This window comes from Phaethon aethereus (genome assembly GCF_964289735.1).
Source record: "Phaethon aethereus genome assembly, chromosome: 1".
Classification (NCBI taxonomy): domain Eukaryota; kingdom Metazoa; phylum Chordata; class Aves; order Phaethontiformes; family Phaethontidae; genus Phaethon; species Phaethon aethereus.
The window spans coordinates 149,887,778-149,911,092 of record NC_138575.1 but is presented as its reverse complement, the minus strand read 5'-3'; the positions used below and the strand labels follow the sequence as shown (position 1 = coordinate 149,911,092).

The following is a 23,315-nucleotide window of genomic DNA, read 5'->3' as shown; positions in this document are numbered from 1 at the left end:
AAGGACTTGGGGGTACTGGTGGGTGAAAAGCTGGACATGAGCCAGCAATGTGCACTTGCAGCCCAGAAGGCCAACCGTATCCTGGGCTGCATCCAAAGCAGCATGGCCAGCAGGTCGAGGGAGGTGATTCAGCCCCTCTACTCTGCTCTGCTGAGACCCCACCTGGAGTCCTGCGTCCAGCTCTGGAGCCCTCAGCACAGGAAAGACATGGACCTGTTGGAGCGGGTCCAGAGGAGAGCCACCAAAATGATCAGAGAGGATGGAACACCTCTCCTGTGAGGACAGGCTGAGAGAGTTGGGGTTGTTCAGCCTGGAGAAGAGAAGGCTGTGGGGAGACCTTATTGCAGTCTTCCAGTGCTTGAAGGGGGCTTATATAGGAAAGATGGGGACAAACTTTTTAGCAGGGCCTGTTGCAAGAGGACAAGGGGTGCTGGTTTTAAACCAAAAGAGGGTAGGTAGATTTAGACTAGATATAAGGAGGAAATTTTTCACAGTGAGAGTGTTGAAACACTGGCACAGGTTTCCCAGGGAGGTGGTAGATGCCCCAGCCCTGGCAAAATTCAAGGTCAGGTTGGACCCGAGGCTCTGAGCAACCTGATCTAGTTGAAGATGTCCCTGGTCACTGCAGGGGGCTTGAACTAGATGACCTTTAAAGGTCCCTTCCAACCCAAAGATTCCATGATTCTATGATTCAGCTGAAGGCAGCTCAAGGTATAATGTAGATATCAGTCTCCATGAGCAAAATACTAATATCTCTATCCCATCCCCCTCTTCTCCCTGCCAAAATGAGCATTTACAGTGTTCTCTGTGGAATAGGAGGGTGAAAACCGTCTTTACCATTCCTGCAAATCACTCCCGCTTGGCTTGTCTAGACCCCATACAAGTCAGTAGTGAATAGTGTTAGCCTGACCAAGTCTGCCCTACTCTTTCTAACGTTCCTTTTCTCTGTTTTCACTTGATTTTTCTGCTTGATATTGGCCAAAGCCTGCATGCCAGGCTCTCTAGAGTAGGAGCTGTTTGGATCTACTCCCAAGCAGGAGCCACAGGAAATACCAAAATACAAAACCAGGAGCATCTATATAACAATACATTGCAAATACTGATACATTCATCAAAGTATGCAAGTATAACTAATATCTTTCAACAGTACTGGAAAACATGAAATCAAAATGTTCTACATTGTGCTTCATGCCCCATGGTAAGTCCTAAGCAGAATCAAATCCTTCTCCTTGTGCAGGTTGCTGAGGAAACCCTGGGATAGCATTTAGCATTGGGGTTAACATCATCCTAGCCACTGTAACAATTTCTACATTCTTCTCAGATCTCAGACTTGGCCTCTTATAAACACTATCTTCCCAAAGTAAGTGTGCAGTTTGTGTTTTCTAGTAGTTAGCAAAATGCACATTTTTCTGCAGCATCTTCTGTCTCCAGAATTGTTATACGACTGCATTAAAATCACAGCCCTCAGTCTGTGGTTGAGCCCCTTCTGAGCCTAGGTCATGATTATTATAGTGCCCTTTGGTGTTCATCTTGGTAGGTTTCGCTGGCATCAGGTACCGAAGGTTCTTCCAAAATCTGGAATTCACAGGAAGAGATTTATCCTTTTTCCACTTCACAACCCTCTTTGATGGTAAAAGAGACAATGATTCTGGCAAGAAATTGTAGTCACTTATGGGCATATATTCAATTAATATGATCTTAGTTTTTCTTTCAACTAGAGCTTTATGAAGTCCACTCTCAAGTTCATATATGGCTCTGTCAGAAACGTAGTTCTGGCTCAGTATAATGATTAATCTTCGACTTTTGTCAATGAATGAATGGATATCATCAACAACCGCTGCAAATTAAAGATAAATGTGTTATTAAATTAAATTGAAAGGGTAGACACTGAATTGACTTATCCTTTAATAATCACACATGTACCAAAAATGTTGCCCTTATAAAGTGACAGCATATAAGCATCCTGTCCCTAAGAAAAGATTAATATATGTTACAGTTTAAGAGTCTGCAAAAATGAGCTCAGGTGTGGCCAAAGCTTGTTCTCTGGAGCAGACAAAACCTACATACAATCTCCAGCTACCCTCGACAGCCATCTGTCAGTAGTCACATGAATAGACGGTGACACCAAAATTTATTTTTCCTCCAACCATACATCTCTTTGCTCTTTCTTAATAGATACCATCGAAGTGATTCCACAGAAAGTCATCAACAGCAACCTCTCTCCAAATATTGAGTAACTTTCAAGTTACTCCTTCCTTTATGTCACCAAATACCCAAATCTATTGCCAGTAAGACAAGGTTGAGAAGACTAGCATGTGATGACAGAATGAGTTCCAACTGTGTTTTAAATACATGACTTTTGTCATGACAAGCAATGAATGAAATCAAATAGTGATACCCTTCAAACACCCATGTACCAAATTGTATTCTCATGCATAACTTCCTGTGTTTGCTTCAGCACCATGGGACAACAAGGTCTACAGAAACCAGAGATCTAGAAAACATGCCTTGTACGGAAAGTCAAAGCAAACTGCAGCAGTAACCTAAAGAAAAGAAAACTGAGGGGAGAAGGAGGCTGACAAGGATATGACAACACCCCAAAATCTCCTGTAAATAGAAGAAAATACTCTGTTTTCCATATTCACAATGGATCAGACCAGAGAAAAGGAAATAGGCTAAAACTATTGAAAGAATCAGAGAGCCTTTTTTTAATATTAAAGGAGAAAGAATAACTGGAAATGGCTTGGGAGAGTTGTGGCACCTCTCAGGTTAGAAAGATATGACAGGAATGGAGACAAGGAGAGAAGATCCTGCTTTCTGAAGGAGGCTGACTGACCTTATTGTTCTATGTTTTTACAATTAAATCCTATTACTCAGCTAGATCTTTGGACTAAATGGAATCAGTATGTTTTTTCCAAGCATCTGCAAAAGGCCATCTATTCATAGGCCTGTCAGAAAAACAAAATTCCATGTTCTCATTTCTATTTTGTTATCGCATCCATTACATTCACAAAATGGTTTCAACCACCACACTGAAGATACAGCAAACATGCAAGTTACCTGAGAATAACTAGTACCAGAGACACCAGCTGCTCTGTGCAGTAAATGCGAGTTCAGTCATAGGCACCTGCTCTCAGCAAAAGCAGAGCAAGAGCACTATTACGTGAAACATTGTCTGACATCGTCTGCGTTCTCACTTTAACTTCCTCCATGCTAATTTTTTCACCAGTTCATCTTGGTTCTGTGTCATTAAAGATATGTATGTACGTATGTAGGTGTATATGAATTCATAAATATATCTATAAAATATGTAAAATGTGTGCATGCAAAGTTTGCATGTAGCATTTCAATGCACAACACATTTGACAGAATTCCTTCTAATTACAGATTTTTGCCTTTCTGTGAAAATGATGTGCCTATTCAATGGCAAGAATTTTCAATACATTTACCTCCTCCAGGAGATACATCCCTCTCAAATACACATAATTTGTACCCAAATTTTTCTTCTAATATCATAGGTAATATCTTCAAAGCAAATTCTCTCTCTTCTTCAGTAGCAGAAACGCAGTCTTTCAGGTAAGACACAAATGCATCATATTCTTTTCCATCTGTAAAAAAAAAAAAAAAAATCACCAATTGTTGTCTTGTTAGCAACCAGTAGAAACACAGTATCTGATCCACCATTCTGGTTTTCAAAGTTATTGTCTCAGTAGTAAAACATCTAGAAACTCCTGCTCTTTCCTTTGATATCCTGAAGAGTCTTCAAACAAAAAGTTCCTGAATCAATTTAAATTTGATACAAAAGATTCTGATTGCATTTGGCAAATATTTGAAAAGAACATACCCTTTCTACATTAAGGTGTTTTTTAAAAAAATCAGATTAATTTAACCAGTTAATGTCAGGTCTGTGATGATCAAGAAAATGAAGGGAAGCAGAAAATATGTCTGTAACTTGGTAAGAAAGCTATTTTAAGTGATATTGCAGATTTTCACATTTATTTTACTCTTTGTCTAAGACTATCAAGTAGTTCTGTAGAATGGACACAGGCAAAAGAGAACAAACCAATTTATTATTTTAATTATAAGAGTATGTCATGTCTGGTCATGCCTTGGGCATTCATTTACAAATGAAATTCAAGACCAGTTCAGAGGCCAGGTCTATCACATAGAGCAATCATTGAACCTTGCCACAGAACAACTCTCTGGATTGATACAGCAGCGCACATAGCTTTGCATCTTAAACTGTACTTCTTTGCTTCCCTTTCTAGATACTTTACTACATGTAGTTCATGAGGGAGCACAAACTAAAGCCCATGAAACTCTACACATGCAAGAGCTCTACGAATAGGAAACCCATTGTCTAGTATCTGACAGCAAGTTTTTTCACCACAATTTTCAGAAAAATTATACCTAGAATTGGATAACTGTCAGGCTTGCTCCTCAAGTCAAGGTCACAGCAACGCTGCCTGGTAAGATCCTTGTAGTGTGTTCTCCTTCTCTCCTTAAGTGCATTCAGTGACAAGACTATAAACATTGCAATGTCCTCTACAGTCAAAGAAGCATTTTAACCTTCACCTCACTGAAGGGCATCAGTGAGGTGAAAATAAATTTCTGTCAGTCTGCCTGACAACTCCAGAGTGCTCATCCTCCTTACAGATAGATAATTGTAAACTGCTCCACCTTCATCAGCTTTTTGAGGAAGAATATGGCAGAACAGAGTGCATCTGAACAGCATCTAAACATGTCCTTTCCACTACCTGCGCCAGAGGCAGCTTCTTCACTGTGTTTATCTGCTGTTACTGTCCCAGGTGTGTAACTCACTTCAGCACCTGACCATCAAGTTCTCTTTTACATATTCTTTGCTGTTTCTACTCACAAAACTCCTGGATTTATTTTGTCTCTTCCTCAAAGATGACTGTTTTATAGAACCTACCAGAAACCATTTTTAAATCAATGTACTTATTTCAACGACAGCATTAGCCAAGTCATACCTCCAGCAGTGTCATCTCTTCTGCATATGTTCCTGTAAAATAGAACTAAGTCAACTCTAAACATCACACAGACAAACACGGCAGCTACAGCAACACATGGAAATAGTACGGCAAGGACCATTCCAGTTGTAAATACGTGCACAGGCAGATCTCGGGTGTTCCCTGTAAAACAGAAACCCAGGAAAACATAGCCTTAACAAAGTGTATTATATGACAAGATTACTGCATTCAATACTGAGGGCATCTTAAAATCACCCCAAAAAAATCACAGCGTTGATGTGGATCCTTTCCTGCTAATACTTCAAGCACAGACGCATGGCATTTGCCCTGAGATGGAGAACAACTACGGAACATGGATTACTCCAAAAAATGGAGAAACAATCTGGCACGCATTCACACACCCTCCACACACATAAATGAACTATATGTGGGATCAAGATTGACACTACAGATCCTCATAGATGTACAGAATCCCAAACTGGTGGTCACCCACTTTCATGAGGGGTTTTCTTCAGGTTCTTTACTATTTCCTATTATTCTCTACCTTTCACCCCTCTCTCAGTCCATCCATAACAGTCCTTAATGTACCCTTTAATCTATTTGGCCAAAATCTTTTTTTTTTTCTTCTGTCTCTAGTCTCTTTCAGGCTTTTTTTTTTTAATTATTATTATTCTGTTACCTTTGTCATTTTAGCTCCAAATACAGATGTTTAACTCTTAAATCTTTTTGAAGTCTTTATGAGGGCACTGTCAAGTCATGCTCATTGTAGTCTGTATTTCATTTGCTTTACTATATGCATCATCTTTTCACTAGTCTATTTTCACATATTTCCACTCAGTAAAGCTTGGAATGGTCTGAGAGAGATGGAAAACAAAAAGGGAATGCCCATTTGCCATGGATCTCCAGGTTGTCTGGACTATAAACGTGAAGCACAACTGTATGGTAGAGGTCAGCTTTCCACAGCTAGAAGAATGGAGTCTCTGACAAGAGAGAAACCGTTGACCAGAACATTTCAGGAATTATCAGGAATAAAAAAGATTGACCTTCCCAGAGGAAAAAAAAAAAAACCAACAAAACAAACAATGAAACACAAACCCCAACCAAAACCTCAGATTTTAATTGTAGAAAGAGCTGATTAATAAACAAAGTGATCAAAGTAGCAGACTCTAGGTTGCACCAAGCTTTGGGTAGTTAACCCCCGTGATCCCACCAACCAGTAGAGTAGGAGAGCACAGGGAATGCTCTGCCACGGGATCTAAAAAAGGGCTGCCCAGGGATCTGTCAGCCAGGGCATAGCTCAGCCTCCCCAGCCATGTCCACAGCAGCAGCGGCTGAACTATGGAGCCCTCACGCAGCTGCTGTAGCAGACGTGGCAGCAACCCCTGCTGCTCCCGTCTCAGAGCAGGAGGAACCACCCATGGGGTTTCTTAGGTTCAGCACTAGATGGGCCAGGGCCTTCATAAGCATGCAGACCTATCTGGAGAGATGTTCCGAAATCGGTACCCTGCCCTCAGGATTGAGAAGGCCGGCACCATTCATAATTATGTATGAGGAGTATGATTCATGGATTATACCGTACCCTTCTTCAATTTCACTATTTTTATTTGTGTTCTTTCATCAGCTTGCAACATGCAGGTGAAATTATGATGCAAGTCCTCGTCTGTTACTTTTTTAATCCGTAGTAGTCTTGTGACATAGAACTTGTTTCCCAACCTGCAACAAGGAATCATGTGAGCAACACTATTTATACAAAAACCTACAACCAGCTGAGAGTCAGATTTTGCAAAAAAAGTTCTAAAACAACCTTAGGCATTTTACTGAATTTGCAATCCACAAAGTGCAGGACATTACCACATACAAACAAAAGCACAGTACTTTCAGGAAACCTACTGTAATTTTTTGAAATCTTCTTCACATATTGAAGGTTCATTCTCAGGGATACTTGAGCATTTTTCTGGAAACTTCTGATTTATTAACCAGTAGAGGCTGGCATCTTCTTGCATATAATAACCCAAGAAACCTGTGCAATTGAGTATCTCTTCTTTACCTAAACAAAGCATAACATGAGAGGATCTAGTCAGAAATAGCATTTCATGTTTACAGTGCAGTAAAATGTCAGCTTTCCAGGCAACATATCGCACAAGCTGTGCTCCTTTCTGGACTTCGTATCCCCTGCCTGATGTTTCATACGTGTTCCACCTGCACTGGTGGTGGCTTCAGCAACCATGCGCAGGGCTCTCTTGCACCCTGTGGCAGAGTGACCAGTCATCCAACTGCTTTCTGTCAGATAAACTCTGTCACAGTCAGAGAAGTTTAACTAGGCCAGAGCATTTCAGACTTTAGAGAACTAAAGGGAGTTGGGCTTGATGATCCTTATGGATCCCTTCCAACTTGAGATATTCTGTGATTCTATGAACTCAACTGTGTGCTGCAGGCAGAGAACAGAAGATGACAACCTACCATGAGTGGCACAGGGCCATGAGAAAGTAAGTAACTGGTAAGGTGAATTACAACCAATTAATTGTAATAGCTAAAGTATACACCATCACACAAAGGAAAACAAAAAAAAACATGTTAGAGGCCCTGCTCAAGTCTCACAGAAGAAATTCTCATCCCAGCTCCACACCTAGAAATCAGCATAATCCTGAATGTGTAAATAAGTCACTTAGCCAGTCAACTACTTTGCACCATTTCAGAGCACCAACTGGAAGTGACAGGAACCACCCCTTAGAGTCTGGTTAATTATAAGAAAGAGCAAAAGTAAAAGGCAACTGTACACTTGGGAAAATAAAAGCAGAAGGCTGCAGCTCTGCAATGTGAGATTTGATGATTTGCAAGGCATTTTATTTTAAAAGTTGTCATGGGAAGCTTGACCTGAGATTAGCTGTAACTTTACAACACCATTTCTAGGCTATGCCAGCATCATTTCCAGGGAACACATCCAGAATGCCCTGTACTAAGTCTCAAAAGCCATGTGCTCCTGTGCACAGGCCACTACACACAAATGCTTTCCAGCAAGCAAGGTCTGCCCAGGATCACTCTTAAGGGCACACGAGAAGCTGCCTTCTTCAGATTTATCAGAATGGATGCTTCCAGTGGAACTGCTCAAGAACCTTTAAAGCAGGATCCAGCTGAAAATCTGCCCATCTTAGATTCAGACCTTAGAAATCCAAATCACAGTTGCACAGATTGAAACACAGACCTAAACTTCTAGCATCATTTACCTCACAATCTCAGCCTTTTCTCCCTAAACAACAGCTATTTTGGGGGAAATATTACAGAACACCATCTAAGCAATGGCAGGTTTGAAGGACCATAGACCTAGCTCATGCAAAATTCCCTACACTCCCCCCATGCCATTGGTTTCACCACTCACCAGGTAGTTCAATGACCTTATCAAATGATCTGATCAAGGCAGGTAAGAGATGGACGACAGAGGATTCATAATCATTTAATGCTGAACACTACCTTCGAAGGGTTGGGACAAGCACAGTTAGGGGGAAGAACTGTGCAGGAAGGGTACACTGGGAGGTTGGGAGCCATGAAGCATCATAGGATTGCAGTATTGCCATTGGAAAAAGGATATACCAACCGGTATTTGTAGGAAGGAAGAAAAATTATCATCTGAGGTCCTGGCTGAGCAAATGTATTAGCAACAGAGGAGGTAAATAGGATTTTTCAGAGTTGGAAAGGAAGAACTGTATAACCAGATGGGAGAAGCCCTCAGGCACAGGATAGGAAAAAGACAGGTAAATTTCTGTTTTTAAAAAATATTTACAGCCACGATCGCAAAATCCTGGATCTTGTCCAACACAGTGTGAAGCCTGCAGACCACGTTATCTAACCTACTTCCAGCTAAAAGCACAGTCAAGGGTTTGGCTTTTGACAACATAACCAAGTCTTTGCAGCAGTGACAGATCTGCATGGTCTCATTGCCAGGACTGTCAGCCCTCACACTTTTCATTTCCCTGCAGAATAATATCCTGAACTGCATCAGGTATTAAGGGGATTACTCATTATTGCTGTTCACTGAACAAACCAGACATAGAATCACAGAACCATTTAGGTTGGAAAAGACCTTTAAGATTGTCCAATCGTTAACCTAGCACTGTCAAGTCCATCACTAAATCATGTCCCTAAGCACCACATCTAGACAACTTTTAAATACCTCCAGGGATGGTGACTCAGCCACTTCCCTGGGCAGCCTGTGGGGTTTGCTGTCTACAAAATAAGGTCATGGAGAGTTGGTTTATCACCATGATCACTTTCTGTTGCTGGTCATGCAACCTCCACTTCTGCCTCTGTAAAAGGGTAAATTTAGTCTACTAGTATATCAAGCAAGGAATACACTAGGCAAAACATAACCAGATGTGAAGATGCATCAGATCTAGGAGTTTAGTTTGATTAGTTCTTAGTTTGATTACACTTAACCAGACCATCAGTCACAAAGAGATCAGAGCAAAAGCATGTACATGCATTAGCTGCCACAAAGATTCTTGTACTGATTTGATACCTATTTCTGTTTCAATTTCTTCATCACGTCCAACTATCTCCAAAGTTACAGCCTCTGGTGCATCTAAAATAGAAAGAAGTAATGCTATTGAAGTAACAGCTTGCTTGCTTACACTCTACCACAGTAAAACTTACACATTTGCTTTATTTCTAATACTAATCACATAGATTTCATTTAATTCAAAGAGGAGTATCTGGACTCTGACATTACTGAGTAGTTTAAACACAGTACATCCTGTTGAATTTTTTTAAAATGCATACATATACAGTGCACAGTTTACAATGGTTGAAATGGTTCTTCCCCAAAACTCTTACTAAGTTTGTAGGACTTACTTACAGCAGCTAATTTTGAAAAAAAAAAAAAAAACTGCAGGGAAAAGACACTAAATAAATTTTCCAAAAAGGGTAATATGTCATATAAACTTCTTCTTTTTTATTTTTGAAATTATTGTGAAATAGTTCAGATTACCAGATTTTATCACCTTTGTATATATTTATCAAATGAGAGCTGTAATAAAAAATATCCATAGTAAGGAGAACAAAAAAGCATGCTTCAAAATTTCAGGAAGTTTTCCTACCTTCTTCTACTACCAGCTTAATTGTATTTGTGCTGTGGTATAACTTTCCTTCATGGCTGGTTACAATTTTACAGGTATACATCCCAGAGTGCTGAACTGTTAAGCTTTTAAAATCCAGTTCCCGTTCTGTTTCATTTTCATATTTCTTACAGTCCTGCATCAATAAAGACAGAAAATCCTATGCTGTAGCAAACATACATTCAAAACCTTAAAGATAAAAATTATTTTTGAAACAAATTGTCACCATCACTCTTTCACTACCTCAGTGACATTTATCTGACCCAAAAGAGGTGAGGGCCCAGTTTTCAGTCATAGTAACTTATATGCAACATTTGAACATTTAGCGCATTAGAAGTTGAGAGCATTGCAATTCCAAGTAAGCATCTGAGTATAAAAATATTGTATCAGGAATTTAAATGCACTCATCTATTTTTTTCAAAATGATGGCTTGGGTCTGTAGGTGTCACCCGCTTGTGGTTAACAGTTATTTTCCAAGCTATCTAGACTTATGAGGAGCTTTCAAGTTAAAGCAAAATGCCTCAACAATACCACCTCAGCGGGTGACAAGAACTGGATTCACATTTGTTTACCCTCGCTATCCCCCAAAACAATCTCTGGTTCATTTGCTTGGTTTTTTTCTGCATAACACATGCTAAGTGAAATGTCTCATGAAAACCCAACAGTAATTTGTTCTGGTCTGAATTACCTTAGATTTAAGAAGGTAAATGATTGCTGCTGGAAATTGTCCAGGGAATGGACATTTCCTGCTTACTACCAGGCTCTTATACAAAAAGCATACGTGACCATCCCCATTTTATCTCAGCTTAGGGTTTGATAGGAAGGCTTTGAAAATTTTCACCCAATCAAGCATGGAAGGATATTTAGACCCAGAGATGGCTGCTTCATCTGTCTCACACAGTATTAGGCATAAAAATATTAGGACTTGGTATATTCAGCTTAGCCATGAGAGAGGTCAGTCTGGGTATGCTTCTTTACTGAGGAAAACATCCACCTATGGCCTTATCCATCAACGGTCCTATCCTCTCAGGCCCCAAAGGACAAGGAAGCAGGGCTGTGGCTCATTGTGCCAGGCAGAATCCAGATGCCCGCACTTAAGCCACCAAAATCCTTTCCTGAAGGTGATCCAACATGGAGTGAACAGAGCCTGTTACTCCAACCAGGACAGCTGAGAGGAATAAGGAGCACTGGTCAAGGCGATGCATAGGGACAGGGTGGAAAAAACCTGTTCAGGGTGCTTCACCCATTGGTTGACAGTTATAAGTGCTTACACAACTATCGTCTATGCTCTGGCAAAAAACGGTAAAGATAAAACCAATGATTTGCCTAAAATGAACAGACCTAGATCCGTTACACACTCTGTAAAAAGCGTTCAGAAACAGCAAAATTTGAAAGTTCGCAACGACTTTACAAGTACGTGCCAACTGTAAAACAAATATCTTGGCATCTCGTTTAGTGTCAGGATAATATCTGTATCAGCAAAGTAGCAGCTGGCTAAACCAGCTGCTGGCTAAATCCAACAGACATGCACATCAGATCTTTTATAGTTCCAAGTTTACCTGTTACCAGTTTATTAATAATTTCTGATTACAGGTACATTTTTCCTAAGAAATCCGAGAGCAGAGAAAATTTTTTCTTTGTGTATCTGTCTAAAGTTTTTTTCCCTAATAACCCGAGAGATTAAAGCTTTACAAGGTTTGTAGATGCTTCTAAAAATTTGTTTGTAATTAATTTTCCTGCAATCAGATATTTTATTTCCATAGCCAATGATTTTAGTGAAACTGTTTCAGTAATTACCTTGTACCATGTTATGCTGTCATTTTCATTGACAGACAAATCACTGCATTTCAGTGAATGACCAGTTCCAGCATTTTTAATTTCTGTAGTTAAATGGTTTTTGTTGAAACAGCTGCTTTTATTTCTTTCAAGTACATTCAAGGTCCACTTTTGAATTGTGAAATTTTGCTTTCCATTGCTATGAAAAAAAATTAGCAAAACCAGTTTTAGGAGCTTTTTAAACGAATGTAGCTTAGTGAGTTATGCAACACAACACAAATAAACTCTGTAATACCTCTGTTAGGCTAAAAGTACAACTACAGCGACCTAATTATTTATATTCCCCTTTATTACTTTTCCACCCCCAAAAATGTGTTATTTTCCATAGCAAAAGACGTTATCTAAACTAAATAATCTATCATAAAACAGTTGACAATACAATGAAATATATGAAATATGACAATATATATGATATCGACCAGAACAAGAATGCAACAATCTGTGGCATCATGTATAGTTACAAGTGAGCATAAAGGGTTTTAGGACCTTCAATCAGCTACTGATTTTGCAATTTTAATCTCCTATGCATTGCTAAGGTTTAAAGCAGTAACTGAAAAATATGTTTGTAAAATAAGTAAAAAATATGATAGGCAACTCTGCTATTGTTCACAGAGCAACATTATTCATTGTTTGATACTGTGCAGATAGTCACCAAAATTTTGGAAATATTTCTAAACTATGCAAGTCTCATGAATTACAGAATCACTCATGGATTCAAGCACCTCTGCAAAACAAGGCATTTTGGAAAGGATTCATCTCTTTGTCTTTCAGTCTGCACTGATGAGAGATCTGCAGTAGCTGGCCACCCCGGGTTAACTGGAAGAGCCATGAACTACCTCTTCTGAAGCAGAGTCATCATGTTGCATGCAGCATTCATGAAAGATGAGGTGAATATATTCCAAAAATGACTCTTTTGAATATCTAGCTGACCATTGTCATTCAGGTATCTACTGTGTTCTATCCACATATTACTCTAAAGAATCAGATTATAGCTGTGTTATTTCATTGCTGGGTATGACCAAACACATGACTACCAAGGGAAAAGAAGCTGCAGGACGTTTGGCTGAAGTTTGGCAAAGTTGGCCTAACTTTGGCAAAGTTAGATGCTGTGAGTTAACAGGTCAGATTTCGCAATTAGTGCATAAAGCTCTCTTTTTTTACTGAACAAGTAGGGTCTGACAAAGCAAAAGCAGCAGTCACAGAGCACTTCTCTCCAGTGTCAGTCGTATCTTCATAAATATGTTTGAATCTTTCTGTCTCCAAGAATAGACTACGGAATCGTTCCCAGGAGAACTGAAACTAGCCGAGAATCATTTTGGTGAGAATGGCTAAGGGGACAAAGCAGTTGAAATGGAGAAGCAAGCCTAACAAGTGTTTCGGCTTAAACACCATTCTTGACTGACATGCTTTTCACTGTTACAAGATTCAGAAGAACTACTAGGACATCATTGATAGGACAAATTTAGACCAAGTTTTGGGTTGATTTTTTTTTTCCCTTTTTAAGCTCCCCAAACAGATGTGGTTTTGTATTTTTGCTCACCCTCTTTGCATTGTAGTCCTTTGTCAGCCTACACAGGTTCTCCTTGTTCTCCTTCCTCACTTGAGATATTCATTACTCATAATTGCAGTTGACTATCTAAATCAAAACATAGTGGCTTGGTTTCTCAATTAGTTAGCTCTGGTGTCATAAACAGGAAAAAACCTTATCTCCATCAGAGATGTACTCACACGGGTATTCACAGTGAGTGGAGTCCTTCTCACTTATTCTTCAACATCACATTTACATATTTAAATCAGAATTACTAATCACAGTCAGCAGTGGGACCACAGTCAATAGTCACCCTTTTAGAGTGCAGTTTAGGTGACCTATTTCATACGTTTGGTTTAGGACAAGATAATCTGTGCCCCAGAAAGGCCTCTCTCTCTCTCCCCCCCCGCCCCGACAGTAAAGGTACCCAAGATAAGTTTAAATACTAGTTCCAGCTAATTCCACCGAGTCTGTGTGTTTCTTGAGGCATCACACTAGGATCTGAATACTGCTGAAGAGGCAATTACAGATCTAGCCGTAAAATACATATGATTTCACTACCTAGATTCAGCAGATGGAAGAAAAATAAAAAAAAATCAATAAAGCCACATGTTCTCCTCAGCACTGTCACTCCACAGAGGCTTTCTTCTGTGATCATGATTGGTGAAATGTCTTGATTTTCAAGATTCTTTCACCATAATTGGTGAAATCCTCAACAGATATGAGGAATTCCCCCAAAGTGGATCAAGATATTCTACCTGATGAGCCAAAATCTGGCAAGGAGCAGCTCCCTGGAAGGTGACAAAACCATACCTATGCAAACTAAGATGAATTTGGAGTATGTAATTTCTACTCGTCTGCCACATACATGATTAAAAAAAAAAAATTTGCATTAAATTGTATTGTTTAAACTGCTAGTTCCTGAGCCGTTATATTTCTATCCTGGTTTTTACTTGCTGAGGTTCTTTAGTGATAATTTGTGGCTTAACGGGCTTTCAACTCCCCCCGCCAAACCCACCAAAGAGGAACAACAAAAACTAGCTTAACTCAGGAGAGGACATAGGGAAGTGAAAGCCCTCGGAGAACATAAACCAAGCTTAGTGGATAGATAGCCAACTCTAAGTCACCCCTTCGCTATTTCACTGCAACAAGCCAGAGTTATCTCACCATTTCAATCTACTGCAAGAAACTGTCACTCTGCCTTCCGAACTACAATATTAACTCTAAATGCGTGTGTTCCCACTGCTTTCAACACATTGAAAAAGTAAGCAATATTAGGATCTTAACATGTATCACGTGTTTATCATGCATGTCTGTACTTTCATTTTTTTCAGGAACCTGTAAGTTCCCCAACACAGAGAAACCAGATGACCTCCTTTTTTCTATTCTGTTTCTCCCTTTGATAACCACAGGATGTAGACTACAAAAAAACACACAAATTAGAAATCCTGCCAAAGATGTGTGACAGTTTTTCTGCTTATCACTCCTACTAGAAGTGCATATGAAATCCTTTATTTTCAAGAAATGTTGCTGAAGGTGGACACAGTCAGGCTGACAGGTAGGGTAGCGTCTATTAATTCCTAAGTCTATTATACTAAGAAACACACGTGAACACATCAACACACACATACGCACACTTTAGTTGTCTATGTTATGTCTCAGCAGGACACTTCTGCTTTAACTGGAAAGCTGCCGATTCTTCTTTGAGTCAAAAATAAGTGGATAATACACCATAAATACATTGTTACATCATTTTCACCTCTGGCTTCTTGCATATTGTCAGTTGTAACATACCAGGAAAAAAAAAAAAATCACTATATTTAATTAGTTTGCAAAATCTGCCAACATGTGTTGTCTTACTTTGCCCAAAAATCTGCAGTATATTTGTCACTTTGTTCACTGAAACTGCCTAAACAGTTAGAAGCACTCTAAAAATCATTGTCCATATAGCTTACAAATACTTATCTCTAAAGTAAATAGCTGAAAATAAAAATTAAACATATACTTAGAATGTCTGCTTTGAAAACCAAAACTTTTACCTATTATAAATGCTCTGAAATGAAACTAATTCCATTCTAATTGTCATTCTTATTAAATCTTAAACCAATTCAGTAGTCCACAATAGCCCACAATTTTCCCTATCAGTACAGACTATTAAAGGTCCTCTGTCCCTGAAGAAAGCTGTTTCTGCAAATAATCTTCTGTATTTGCTGAAATGTAACTGCTTTAATATACTTGCCAATAGTGAGAACCAACACATAAACTACGCCCAGAATCCCATTAAAATCCCACCAAAAAAATCCCCTTATGCCTACTGTTCCAGTGGTGAGACCTGTGAAAGAGTTTCTCCTGCGTGAGGATTGCAAGATTCTGGCATGTGCCTTCATTCTGGTCCTAACAGAAAAATTAGTATCTGTATGTGCCTAACATAAAGAAATTCTGAGGGGAAAAAAAAAGGGGGAGGGGGCTGTTTCAGAGTGGTCAAAATGCATTTTTTTAATTAAGAATTATTTTTTTTCCAAAATAAAAATGCTTTCTTTCAAAACTGGGTCTTAAAAAGTAGTAGCAAAATATAGTCTTAGAAAATGAAACAAAAAAGCAGAAAATCAAAACTCTTAATTCCAAATGAATGTTTTGATGTAATCAAAACCTTTCTTCTGAGTTTCTTGCTTAAGCAAATCACCAAATCAAGACATTTCACAAACGATTCAGACATTTTTGTGTTTTCCAACAAGTACATATTTTAACAAACTTCGTCCTAATAGCTTTACCTAAGGTCTTTTCCTGTTGTCTCCTTCTATACGTAAGGCTGTTTCCCTCAGTTTTGAAGTTTACATTTTTTTCATATTCATTTTACAGAGTTCTTGTAATTTGCTGTGGATTTACTGTCAGTACTCCAAGTCCTTCAAATAATCACAAAACCGCAAGGATCATGAATTAAGGCTGGGGTTATCACAGCTTTCCTCTCTTTTGTCCTTTATTTTAGACTCCGTATGACCACCTCCTTCAGTGGCCTGGCAATTCAGGTATGCTCTCTGCCTATCCTTCCCCATGCCGAGGTAAGTCAAAGCATGCATGTTATACCACTGGTTCGGTGCTGGCAGCAGAGCGAGTTGTTAGTTTTAATAGTTTTTTAGCACCATATTTAGTGAAGTGACTCTATAGATGACTGATCAAGGCCATCAATAAAGCCAAAAATGTAAAGCCAAATTCAGGCTTGATATGAAAAGTACAGGTCCATGACAACAGACAAGCCTATGTCAGGTATTATCTAACATTAACCCCTATACACCAAAACCGAGCAGCTGGCTTCATCTTTGTGTGCTACTTCAGCCAAATGTCTGTACTCCATAACACACCACCTTTGCACAGTCTTGCACAATGAAGTCACCAAACTACCATACTCATCACCCCTTAAGACAATTCTCTTAATATTGGGTTCAACATACGTGAGTAAAATTTTTCTCAAGCTTTACCTACTATTTGGATAAAGAGTGCCCTACAATTAAAAAGAAATCACATAAACCCAGAAGAAATATTCTACCAGCAGACTTTTAATTTATAATATTTAGCATTTCAGATAATGTGACTCAGTACTTTTAAAAATAATATCAGTAAGATGGTAATAATAATGATAAATGGAAAAAAAATAGTAACGTTTTCAGCTTCCAAGTTAACTTGGAAGTTAACAACTGAAATCTAGCTTAAAAGTGTAAACTATCAAACTCGTGTCTGTGACATTACTGGAGAATGTGGAGAGCGTTTTTCAGCATCTGCAGTGCGATAAACTTTATGAACCAGACAAGAACCTTAAAAATATTACCTGGAGAACAGCACAAATCATTACATGCAAAATAATCTGCTTAAAATTAATTATTTCTTCAATTGTAAATGCAGAATTACAGTTTTGGTGCAAGTTAGTCATAAGAACTACATGCAGCAAACTTTTGATTTGGTCCTTTAGTCTTTCATGGTGGTGTAATTAAGATTACCACCAAATAATTGAAGCCCACCCTCATTCTCCTTCTGACTTACGATGTTCTACAGAGGTAAGAAACCAAAGCCAATTATTTCATTTGTTCTTTGAATGGCTCCAAGCATGCAGAGGTTTGCACAGAAACCAGAGTTCAGCTATGCCACTCTTTTTTTATTTCTTTACTATACAATTAGACCATTTGGCAGGCCTCATAGCATGAGATCCACCCAACACAGTAAGGAAGAACAAGTATAGTGGAGAGGACAAGGAAATGTTTCCTTTTACTATACACCAGGCAGTGGACAGAAGCTTTGCCCATCACTCATTTTGCTTAGGTAATTAATCACAAACCACCAAAAATGCAACCTTATCAAAAGGTTTATGGAACCTTTAAAAGGCTGCATCTGCCTATAGCTATTTGTAAATATTCTAGAACTGCCTGGATGGTTATTGTGAAATGATGTGGAAAATGACACCACAGTTAATGTAGTGGTTCCCTGCACCTCCTTTGTATGGGTGCCACTAGCAATACAAAGCAAGACAAAGAAATTAGCTTCTTCATAGAAGTGCAAGTGCACAAGTGCAAAGGCAAGATGTTCACCCACCAGCTCATGTACCCACCTGTGAGTGACAGAGTAATTCCCAGAGTCACTGAGTTCAGCTGGCCAAAACTCCAGAAAATTCATTTGGGAAACAATTCTGTGTGTTTCCTTTATCAGTTGCTGCTTTCCAGCATTTTCTTTGTACCAGTTTATTGTGTATGCTTCTTCCTTAAACTGTTCTTGCATTGACCCAAGATAACAAAGGAAAAAATATTCCCCTTCTAGCACATCAATGGAGGCACGAAGGGGACACAGCTTCTCTTCAGAGAAAGAGGAAAAAAGATTCATTAGGAAGCCAAGTACTTCTTTCAGAAAATGACATTAGTTTGACTTCAAAGTGATTTGCTATGCCACTGGTCTTTTATAAAGTGACTTTCCTTCATCAGAGTGGTTTGGCAGTATTTATTTATTCCAGCAATATTTATTGCAGTCTAAGAACTCGGTTTTCCAAGTCTTTATTCTACCTCACACAAGCAAAACCAGAAGGCAAAGAAGGGTAAAGAAAGGGCATTTCCCTAAGCTTCTTTCACATGGGTCCAACAGTGTCAAAATCAAATGGGCATGAACGGCAGAATCTGGCCTCATTCTACAGTAAAGCAGCTGCCACAAATAGAAGGGGAAAGAAGAAATTCTTACAAATGGTTTGACTTCACAAATATGGCTAATCCTCAGAACTGGTTAACTGCCGTAAGCAGAGATCCTATGAATTAACATTTGCATTTTCTTATCTTCTTAATTAAAACTAAATTACTAGGTGGCTAGATTTCTTAAGAACTTCAGATATCTAGAAAAGTTGCCTTGGAATGAGATTACACGTGTAAAATTTAGTCTTAACGTCTGCTTTTCCAATCAAATTTCCCAAATGCACCTTTGCCTACAGAAGTCATAAAAATAGAGGAGAGGGACTTTGGTCTAGCATTAATAGTGCAGAATAAAAGAAGCCTTCAGTCTCTATTTCTCCTGAGGTTCTCAGCGATTACTGCTGTTCAGCAACTATTGGGACCACACTTCTGAATGGCACAAAAAGAAGACTCATTCCCCTCCTTGCTGTGGCTCTTCATACAGCCATGCTCCCATACAACATCATCAGGTGTCTCCAGGTAGCATCTCTGCTCTTCTTACTTCATAGTTTTGGTATTTTGGACCAAATTTCTGAAGTCTGGAGTCAGGCTGAAATTGCCAAAACTTTTAAGATTTTGTTCTTAGCTGCAAAATACAAAACTTTCCCCACTCTAATCAACTGTTAAGATGATGCTATATATTCAGCAAATATTTTGAAGGTTCTATTGTTGAAATGAAGATTTATACTTACCAGTGGCAGATTCAATGATAAACATTAAAAAAAAAATCATCAGAGTCATTTCCCTGAGTTACTTCTCACTGCTCCAGAAAAAATGAAACTGAATTGTTCTTGCTTGTACTGAAAGCCTAAGAAAAACAGATTCACAATTCATCGCAAGCACGGTGAAACAGATTCCTGTGAGCATATGAGCAGTGTAACTATTGCCTGGTACTGAAGAGGGCTTTCCAAATGGAAAGTTACACATTTGTATCATAACAGCGATTTTCATATATCAGGCAATGTATCTAGATTTTTCTTGGCAAGCTTGTTTTAAATTCAGAAAGCACTGCAGGGTTTCCTTGCTCCGTTTTCTTGCTCACTAGATATATTTCACATTCCTGATTAAACTGACAATCTTAGAGAAGCACTCAAGCTTAGATCCCAAGCCAGTAGACGTCTGCCATGGCATAGGACAGTGCTTTTTCCTCCACAAAGAGTGTAAACTTTGCAAGACTGGACCTTATAGAAACAGCTAGTAGAAACTTCCCTTGCCTTTGATAAGAACAGCACAAAGTTGATAGATGGGACATCTTGGTGGCTAATTTTGAGCCTGTTAGAAAACAATGAGATCTACAATTTTTTTCTTACAATTTTGTCTGTGGAACCAATAAGCACCAGCTGAGAGTGCTAACGTTTCCACTGAGGGGGAGGGGATGAAGAAGCTCATATTCAATTCCTTCGTATGCAGTCAACTGTGCTTTCAAAGGCAAATGGAAAACAGCACTGAATGATACCAGCGTGGAGCATCTTCGCCAAGATTCCTCAGAATAGCAGGTTAACTGACAACCAAAGGCAGAGCCAGACCGTGCCTCAGTTTTGCTTACAAAACAGACAGATTAGGTGTATAATAATCTCAGTTTAACCTCTGCAGCCAAGACAGACAACGTTGCTTTGTCACCCACCTGAACACGCATGGACAAATGAGACACACACACACAAGACATTTCACAGAGAGCTGCCAAAAGAAATCTCGTTAGCATTCTGTTTCTTTGGTTTTATTACCCAAACCTCTTACAATGTGAGAAAGCACGTATTTAACTGTTGTAAGACACCTCCCTGAGATTTACAGTCAGAAATTTCCTGTGATCTAAAGCGGCTGGAGGCAGGAGGCTACTGCATTTCCAGCAATATTCCAGAATGACATCAAACTGTCATTGCTCTCCCTCTCTTACCATTCTCCCCAGTTCGTTACAAGTATGCCGTCATCCCATAAATCACTGCAAGGAGATGAAAGAACTGTTTCACATCCCCTTTTTCAGACTGACTGGTAGACAGATCCAGATTCAGAAAGCAGATAAACAAAGTTGGATGCAGAGTACTGCAACAAGCAACTCTAAAGGGTCATAGAGTAAACTCCTCAGACCTGGTTTCTGTTCCCCTCTACACACGGAGATTCAAACTGCTACACTTTACAAGGAAAGGGCCTCTCCTTATTTTCATTTCTTGAATTTACTTTTCATTTTTCACCCTCTCACATCCAGAAGAAATACAGCTGTTGCAGACTATGAAACTATGGTCCACTACATAAAGACAAAATCATCTATTGACAGATTTTTAATTCTAAATCCCATTCTTTGTTGGCACATCACATCAGCACGCAGTGGAAGTTTTAAGGAACGCAGAGCAGAGCCCTTCATTCTTTTAGCAGGGATTAAAGAACACAGTATAATGCAAGATACTTAGTAATAAACAGGTTTGAGATTAGTGACTACTATTAACAAGCAAAACACAGGTCCTTAATCTCATGCTCACATTGCTGTTGAACCTGACCAATTTGTCTGAAATTGTTCTACTACAGGCTAACAGTATTTACACTTGAGCCATATGGTTTGCACAATCTTTGATGAAACACTGAGGGGCGTTGGGGAGGAAGGGAAGATAAACGCTTTTCATGAAACTCAGATAATATAAAGAAATTCTTCAAGGAACAGAATAAGATTTTTAATTTTCAGAAAGAAACTGAGAGATACTTTAAAGGCAAAGATTCTCTGCCTAATAAAGGAGTAGAGAAATACTCAACGGACAAAATGCTAAGGCATTAGTGGGGAATGACAGTTTCAACGAAAAAAGTATATAAAAAACAGTTATCTATAAGGCCCAAAGCAATAATATCTTTAAGCATGTTTTTCATGTCATACATGCTTAAAGCCACAGATGGAATTTTAATAATAAAAAATTGTTCTTAAAAATCATTGTGTCATTGTGAAGCCAACAAAATCTTTAAACAAACTGAAGGTTTAAATTCTGTAAAGTCTATTAATTCATTAAAGACTTCATGAAGTATAGACAATTATGTGTACTTAAGCATCATTATAAATATTCCTCATTTTCCTAGAATCATCAGAAGATTTTGGAATGAAAGCAAGCTGGTACATCAAAGCGATCCTCAATTTTTGTCAAGTAACTTCTTTTGATCAACACTTTTGGAAATCCAAATTTGGTCCCAAAGGGTTGCGACTTCCTTTTTTTTAAAACCAACAGATTCTTCTGAATGTCAGAGTGTTTCAACAAACATTTCAAGGTCAAGGGAGGAAAGCACTCATCTTACCTCTTTAAGGATGGCTTCTTATGGAATTTCAGTCTTTTTAAAATATCATCATACAGCACTATAATTCACGTAGGATTCATGAAGGAAACAACGGAATCTAGCAAGCAGTTGCCTTAACCATACTAAGTCTAATTACCATTCTGCCAGGGTTGCTATTTATTGCTTAAGATGAAAATCCATCTTCATTTCAAACCACACAATTGAAGTTGTGTACTCACTATGCAAGTCTTGCTGGTGGAAAGCAAACGCAGAGGTAGTCTTCCAAACTCCAGAGAGTTACAACGTGTACTTGTAAATCTTCTGAACCTAATTCATCACTGAAACCGTGAGCAATCTCTCTCAGCGAGTGAGTCAATACATAGACAGCTCAGTCTGAAAAACCTCCTGAAAAAGGAAGAGTGGAATTTCTTACTTTATGAACTGTTGAGTGCAGGGAGGAAAACGGAAAAGGTAGATGTGAGAAATTCCTCTTTACTAGCATTAATGGAAAGGCAACAGCAAGTTATGAATATTAACCTTTCTAAAGGAGGGCACGCGAGGGCTGACACACAAATGTTCTAGGCAGCATCTTTTGCTGCTACCATCTACAATAGCACTTCAGGAGCCTGTTTGGCTCCAAAGCCACCTTAGATGTGAGGAAAAGGGTCGGGGGCAGCCCGGGGAGGGCGACTTTGGGGTGCTAGCGAGGGGCTGTGTGTTGAAATAAGCCCTTTTCAGAGCGAAGTTATTTATGCCGTCTCTGTAATAAAGAACTAGTACATCACGGGCCCGGACGAGAGTCGGAGAGGGGCCCGGGCCCGGCGGCGCGGGCAGGGGAAGCGCGGCAGAGAAGGCAGGGCTGGGGGGACCAGGCAGGGTGCTCCGGAGAGGGAGCCGCGGCCCCCGGTGCCGCGCACGACCCCGGACAGGGCTTGCCGCCCCCCAGCACGCTGCCCGAGCCGAGCCGGAGGGATGGGACTGGCGGGGCAAAGCGAGGCACTCCCCGCACACCCGCAGGGCTGCCCTGACTAGGGGCAGGCGCTCGGCCCCGCCGAGGGAGGGAAGAAGGAGCTGCCCGTGCCCGGCCCTCGCCTCCCCCGGCCCGCCTGCCCTCCCCTGGCCGCCCCGCTGCCCCCGGGGCCTACCTGGCCGGCGGCGGCGGCCGGGGAGCCGGGTGGGCGCTGAGCTCCGCGCCTCACCACCCCTTGCTGCCGGGCCGGGGCCGGGCAGCAGCGTCGAGGAGGCTGGCTGAAGTATTAGCAGGGCTTGCCAAAGGGTGCTGGGCTGTCACCCGGTCGCGGAAGCCCCCCGCGAGCAAAGGGAGTGAAGATCACCTGTTTTAGGAGGGGGGGGGGGGTGTCTTCCTCCCCTCTCACAACGCTTTCACTAGCAGGCGGCGTAAGGA

The 23,315-nt window shown here is 39.9% G+C and overlaps 1 protein-coding gene across 1 annotated transcript; it reads right to left on the bottom strand.

The window, feature by feature from the left end:
- Positions 1-1,436: 1,436 nt before the first annotated feature.
- IL18R1 (interleukin 18 receptor 1) lies at positions 1,437-19,402 on the bottom strand (the record flags this gene model as incomplete). The annotated part of the gene is made up of 10 exons (XM_082003416.1): positions 1,437-1,837; positions 3,450-3,608; positions 4,992-5,153; positions 6,571-6,704; positions 6,882-7,038; positions 9,505-9,567; positions 10,082-10,235; positions 11,897-12,074; positions 18,061-18,301; positions 19,354-19,402. 10 exons carry the CDS (start codon positions 19,400-19,402, stop codon positions 1,437-1,439), a joined length of 1,698 nt encoding a protein of 565 aa, XP_081859542.1.
- Between the last annotated feature and the right edge of the window lie 3,913 nt (positions 19,403-23,315).